This window comes from Canis lupus, chromosome 1 (genome assembly GCF_003254725.2).
Source record: "Canis lupus dingo isolate Sandy chromosome 1, ASM325472v2, whole genome shotgun sequence".
Lineage (NCBI taxonomy): Eukaryota > Metazoa > Chordata > Mammalia > Carnivora > Canidae > Canis > Canis lupus.
In genome coordinates this window covers 49,043,941-49,050,843 of record NC_064243.1, presented here as the reverse complement: position 1 = coordinate 49,050,843, position 6,903 = coordinate 49,043,941, and the positions used below count along the sequence as shown (strand labels likewise).

The following is a 6,903-nucleotide window of genomic DNA, read 5'->3' as shown; positions in this document are numbered from 1 at the left end:
AGGTGAAAATAATGCCCGGAGGGCACCTGAAGGAACTTCGGTGAGTAGGTAATCACCGCAGCTGGGGCAGCGCGGGGGCAGGGGGCCGCACCTTGTCCCGTTTATATCAGCGCGTCCTTGCACGTGGCCCATAGTGAGCTGTGCCTGAATCTCCGCCACCCCATCCTATCATTTTCTTCACTTTTTCTGGCTCATCATTTAGAACACAGTCTCTCAAACTTGCCACAAAGGCCCTCAGGAACTGCCTATCAAACTTGGAGAATCTTTGGTGCAGAGATGATCTAGGACAATCCTATTCCTTGCAGGAAAAACCCTAGGTCACTTCCAGGTGAACCCTGTTTTTGTCACTGCGGATTCCAAAAATACTAGTCCAGTTTTTGGTCTTTACGTCCTCCTCTGAACACCAGACCTATTTTGAGAAGCCTTCTACAACCACAGTCTTCAAAGTGAGATGCTCCAGTCTTTTAAGATGAGGGAAGAAAATATTAGACCTATATTATACATTTTTAAATGTCCCCACTTGGGGTAGTTACTGATCACAAAGGGGCCACTGAGTCACTGCATCCTGAAGGCCTCTCAGAACCAAGCATACTTTGAAAAAATGGTACATACATATCTTTTAAAAATATCCAACACTCAGATTATAAATAGTAATGTTACTTCACTTCTGTATGAATACATAATTGGGATACATGTTTAAAATTGGGAAGTACTCTAGAAGCCACCTTAACTACTTACAGGTCTTCTCTTCACACCGGTCTTAAATAGCCAAAAATAGTTACTTTGATTTAATCGACTCCTGTAGAGAGCTGCCATGATTCCCACCTAGCCCAGTTTCATCTTAGATTAACATGATTTCAAGCTTCGCCTCCAATTCCACAAACCCTGACTTCAAAGCAAATTTAGCAACACCAATCCTGCTCCTTTCCACTTCCACTTACATTTTTTCACTGCATTCCTTTCTTCTTTCACAACTCGTTTTGCATGTCAGAGTTCAGGAGCCCAACTAAGGTCCCACTCTGCCCCTTTTATCTTCATAGCACTAAGACTGTTAATAGTAAATTGATGGATAGAGCATTTCCTATTTTAAGAAAAGGCCCAAACCCTAAGCAGCAACAAATACCATTTTTTGAGATCACCCACTATGAGCTGGACGTGGTAACAATTAGTTTGCACAAACTTCCTATGTATACTCTTGCCACAGTGAGCTCAAAGGCAAAGAAAACTTCACGTAACCACAAAGTGCTCATAATATGCCTTTATTCATTAACTTATAAACATTTAACTTGTCCTTTGAAAGTTAATTATAATTGGCAACCGCTTTTCCCAGATAATTCTCTCCTGTCCAAGAGAGGGGAAGAATTTAGCCTTCGATTTAACCACCGCCACCCAACCCCGAAAACAGACCTAAGGGGAGGAGGGAGTGATGTTAACTACAGTAATGTAGTTAACTTAACTACAGTAATGTTCCACACTGTTACGGGATTGTACAAAACTTCCCAGCTGGCCCTTCTTCCAGATGCTCTCTTCTGAAGGACGTAGCACCTCACAGCTTCCTAGTTCCCCGTTTGGAACAATGCTATTTCATTCATAGATTCTCCGAGGCTCCTGCAGCACCACACCGCCTTCTGTCATGGCATTCTGTAGTCGTTTCATCTGGTTTTGAAGATCCATAAAAGGGAAAAGATTAAGTCAGCACAAGTAAGCTGATAATAAACAGTTCACTTCCCAAGAGAAATAAAACAGCCGATTTGTTCCTTGCTAACTTCCAAGCCCACACTGGTTTTCCAGAAAGTGATCTTAATAATGACACAGATAAGAAACTGTAGATGTCAAAGATTACTAGTGTTTCATCATACAGACAAGATGTTAACCTGAACGGGGAAGCAAAGTGGTGGTCATTGCAGCGATAGAATCAGTGACCCTGGACTGACTCTGGACAAGCCTGCCTCAAGTGACTTGGGAATACTAATCTTGACCCTCTGGGCAATGAGGATGGAATGAGGTCAGGCATGTCAACCTCATTCCCACCTCAACATGTGCTACATGGAAAGAACTTGATAAATGCAACTATTGTTACTACGTAAGCACCTGTTGTCAAGAATTAATTAACCTTTTAAATAAGTACAAAAACCAAAATACCGAGTCTGAGGCTGCCTCCCAAGGAGTGGGTTGGTAGACCATGAAGTTGATCCCTGCCTCTAAGCATCGCTCTGCCAGCACTCGTCCTATACTCTCACAGGCCACCACATTTCTGGTGCTATAAAGGTGCTTTTTAATAGCCCATTCCCGAGTAGATGCTGAAACCACAACCTTGCCGTTGCGATGCTCAACGAGTGCTTCTACGTGATGCTGAGTCTTTATAACTCGCAACCTAAATGAGATGAGAACAGAATCAAATCAAAACAATCTTAAAGATAAAAGGCCTCAGGTGAATAAACGCCTCCATATTTCTCTAGAACGCTATGTTCAATTTGTTTACTTCAACACAGTTAACCTGGATTTTACTTGGGAAAAGTATTTTTCCTGTCTTTATGACAATATCCTCAATAAATCAAACACTTCCACTTAACCTCAAATATCCAGGAGTAATTTGATATTTCTGAGATGTGAGAATTATTTTTTTTTAATTTTTATTTATTTATGATAGAGAGAGAGAGAGAGAGAGAGAGAGAGAGAGGCAGAGACATAGGCAGAGGGAGAAGCAGGCTCCATGCACCGGGAGCCCGACATGGGACTCGATCCCAGGTCTCCAGGATCGCGCCCTGGGCCAAAGGCAGGCGCTAAACCGCTGCGCCACCCAGGGATCCCAGATGTGAGAATTATTATATAACATCTACTTCAAAAAAGGATTCGAGGAGGCAGAGCTATAAGTTATGACTTTCCAATGAGGAAGGATATACTTATTCTACGCTTCTACTTTCCAGCTAACACCAAAATAAATAAAAGAGCAATCAAAGGTTTAAATTAAAAACTGAAACAGGAATACTAGCAAGCAGGATTTTTTTTTAATAATCTCAGGGTAAGCCTATTTAAATAGGACATCAAACCATATCATCCAGCTTTTATAAAGAAAAAACAGTTTTCTACAGTTTAAAAAACAGTAAACTGAAGTCAAAAGGCAAGCAAGAAACAAAAAATACTTAAAACACATATTATACAAAGGACTAATTTCCATTTGTAAAAAGCCTCCTCTTAATAAAAAACCCCCACTAACTTAGTAGGCAAATGATTTGAACAGACTATTCCCAGAAACAAAATATTAATACTTAGGCCCATGAAAATACACTCAGGTCACTGATGAGATGCATACGCAATTCATTGCAACATGGTTTGGATCACTAAGGTAATCATCAGTATGGAGCTAGCTAACTAAAACATCCATGCAGTGGTATTCTATAGTTACCAGAAAGAATGCTGCTGACCATTTATTGAGTGCCTACTATGTCAGGCACGGTCTTGTTTACTGGGATAGCTCATGTTTCAAAATAATCTCTCTTTTTTTAAAGATTTTATTTATTTATTCATGAGAGACACAGAAAGAGAGAGAGGCAGAGACACAGAGGGAGAAGCAGGCTCCATGCAAGAAGCCCAATGCAGGACTCAATCCTGCATCTCCAGGATCAGGCCCTGGGCTGAAGGCGGTGCTAAACCGCTGAGCCATCAGGGCTGCCCATTTTTTTTTTTTTTTTTAAGGCCACAGAAACTGACACAGAAAGGTTTAGAAACTTTAACAAGATCACAACTAATGGTAAGTAATGGAGCTAGGACTTCAGTCCAGGGTTTTGGCCCCAGAATTAATGTTCCTAAACACCATAAAGGATTTCCAAGATGTATTTTGAAGGGAGCGGAGAGGATTCAGATGAATAACAGTGTACATGGTGTGCTAAGATTTGTAATTTAAAACTATAAGTTTATACCGGTATACACAAATTCTCTCTAAAAGGATACACAAACTATCCCCCCTTTGGATTTTATAGCATATGTTTATATTACACGTTTAAAAATTAAGCTCACGTTAAAGAAAACACTAAAATTAGAGATCACACTAGGATTCTTAGTGTGAAACAGCAGAAAAAGCACTAGATTGAGAAATGTGGGTTCTACACCTGGTTTTGCTGGAAGCCCTAGTGAAAAATCACAATTTCTTAATCAAGGGTCAACAATCCTTTTCCCTAAAGTCTCAGATAGTAAATACTTTAAGCTTTATAAGCCGTAGGGTCTCTTGCAACTGCTCAACTCAGCCACAGTTAACACTAGAACAGCCAGGTGAGAATGAGTGGTGGTATGTTACAATAAAATTTTCTTTGTGGGGAACCCTGGGTGGTGCAGCGGTTTAGCGCCTGCCTTTGGCCTGGGGCGCGATCCTGGGGACCCAGGATCGAATCCCATGTCGGGCTTCCGGTGCATGGAGCCTGCTTCTCCCTCTGCTTGTGTCTCTGCCTCTCTCTCTCTCTATCATAAATAAATAAAAATTAAAAAAAAAAATTTCTTTGTGGATAATGAAATCTGAATTTTATATAATTTTCACGTCACAAAATATTATTTTTTGAAATTTGTTTTCACACTTTAAAAAAGAAATTTTTAGTTTGCAAGCCAACTTTGGCCCATTGGCCATCGTTTGCTGATCTGTGTCTTAAACCATTTGTTGAACCTTTGTCCAACAAAGGCACAGGACTCATCTTCTCTGAGGTCACTTCCCACTATAATATGCCAAAATTCCATACTGATGATAATGTGAATATAGCAGATAGGAAATTTAAAAAAGTGGGAAAATACATCTCTATTTAGATGGTCCAAATATTAAGTTGAAACGGTTGGGTTTCAAAAGAATTTTAGACTTAAGATCCAAATTATTTCAAAAGTGACCTACCTACTCCCTTTCTTTGACTCCTCCTATGAACACTAAGTAAAAACGCATCACAGCAATCGTAAAATTTTATTATCCCTATTCCATCTTCCAAAACAAAACCTAAAATTTTTGCTAACAAGGATGAAATCTACTTTCTTTGCATCTCCTGCATCTAGCACAATGCCTATGAAGTGCCATAGGCCTAATGTTTGTGGAATGAATATATCATAGTTATGACTCTAACTTCCTGTTACAATTTTATATAGTCCTTAGGAAAGGATTCCCATTCCCACCCACCCCAGCCGTTTCTTCTGCTGGGAGTGCTCTTCTCGGCAGGTTACCTTATCTTTCAGAAGGGGCCTTAGCAGGCACCCAGGCTCCCCAACCTCACATCATCCTCTTTAAATTTTCTCCCTGACATTCATTTATTTACTTCCATTATTGTTGGTTTGTGTCCCCGCCCCCGGCCACTGAACCCTCCTCCACCACCAAACGGCGGTTTCCCGAGAAGAGAATCGCCACAAGTATCCGGCCTGTGGACTGAGCTGAGGAACGCTTTGCAGGGCAGCGTGCACTGCTCCGTCGGTCGGCTAACCGGCCGCCGCAGTTACCTGTGCCAGAACTCCCGGGAGGGCCAGGTTGTCCCCCAACCCCGCTCTTTCCTGGCCACACCTAGGAGCTCCAGGTTGCGGGGGTTCCGGTTGGTGAACTCTGGGGCGACGGCTGCGTTTTCCACAGGGTCCACTTCAGGCTTCGCCGCGGGCTCGGCACTCGTTGACAGCGCTGCGACCCCACACCCTAAGAACGGGAACCACCACGCGTATCTTAAAAACTGACACACACGGACAAAACGGGAATAAGGCCCAACCGCTATCCCCGTCCACTCCCCGAATCCTCGCTCCCCGGGAGGGAGGGAGGGAAGTCTGGTCACGGGACGCAGTCATCACAGGTCCTAGTACTGTCGTCACAGCGCTGTCGGCCCGTAAGCTGCTCGGCGGGGTGGACTACAAAACACGACTTGCATGTGCACACTTACTGTGCAGCCCCCGAGGAGTCGTCTGAGAGAAATGGGAATTCCCGGGGTTTCTGCAAACCGACAGGCACTCCCAGAACCGCGAGCGGAGCGCCATCGCTGAGGGATCGCGGGCTACGCCTCGGAAAAGCCTCACGTCCTCCCCTCACCGGCGTCCCAGCCGCTCGCCGGCCGCAGCCATGTTGACTCAGGGAGAAGCACTGGTTCCCCGGGGTCACCGACGCCTCCGCCCGGAACTGGCGAGCCGGGTCGCCGAGTGGCCGACGGAGCGATCAGTCACCTCGGCTCCTCCAATCACTGCCCACGCAGAGGCGCACGCTACGCTGGAGCCCGCCAACCACCTCGCAGCACCGCGCGGGGGGCGGGGCGCAGCTCGCTAGGTCGCGGGCGGCGTCTCGCCGGACCGGCAGGCGCGAGGCACCCTAACTTCACGTTGCCTTATTTGGTCCTGCGGTCGCAAAGCGTCTGCCGACCGCGGTCAGATCCACACACGGCCCCGCTGGGCAACGGGAGGAACCGGCGCAGCGCAAGATGCAGTTTCTCTCCAGAAACCGTGGTGGCCATTTTCCTCGTAGAAAGCACTTGGCCTGTCCCACCCAGGTTCAGGCCCCCAAGCGTATGCTCGTGGGCTCGGAAGTCAGCCCCGACTCGCCACGTTCTCTCTGAAGACCCTTAGGGAACCTGCCGAACTCGCTCAGGAGTGCAGCCGAACCGGGAGAGGCCCGCCCTCTCGTCACACCCCAACTGCAAGCTCCGCCCCACCGTCCACTTTTTCTAGAAAGCACTAGAAGGTGCAAGCGCGCACGCGCAACCCGTTCCCGCAGGAGGGGAAGAGAAGCCTCAACCGTGCACCTCCTTCCTCCTCCAGTGCGCGATCCTGACTTCCGTTCTCCTGCCTTCGCGCCCTGCTCATTCGCTCTCTAATTGGGCGAAAGTGCTGCTCCCGCCTTCTCCCGCCCCCTCACTTCCGGCTCCTTCGCACTCTCGCTCCCCCCGCCCTTTCTTTCCTTCCCGCCCT

At 45.9% G+C, this 6,903-nt stretch overlaps 1 protein-coding gene across 2 annotated transcripts; it reads right to left on the bottom strand.

Moving 5' to 3' along the window:
* Positions 1-1,243: 1,243 nt before the first annotated feature.
* MRPL18 (mitochondrial ribosomal protein L18) lies at positions 1,244-6,737 on the bottom strand. 2 transcript variants are annotated; one of them, XM_035709401.2, is made up of 4 exons: positions 5,889-6,737; positions 5,464-5,650; positions 2,314-2,374; positions 1,244-1,656 (listed from the first exon to the last, which is right to left on the bottom strand). In XM_035709401.2, exons 1-4 carry the CDS (start codon positions 5,980-5,982, stop codon positions 1,585-1,587), a joined length of 414 nt encoding a protein of 137 aa, XP_035565294.1. In that variant the 5' UTR covers positions 5,983-6,737; the 3' UTR covers positions 1,244-1,584. The 2 variants fall into 2 exon arrangements, with proteins under 2 accessions (XP_035565294.1, XP_025278461.1); XM_025422676.3 differs by having other exon boundaries at positions 2,143-2,374; positions 5,889-6,159.
* Positions 6,738-6,903: the final 166 nt, after the last annotated feature.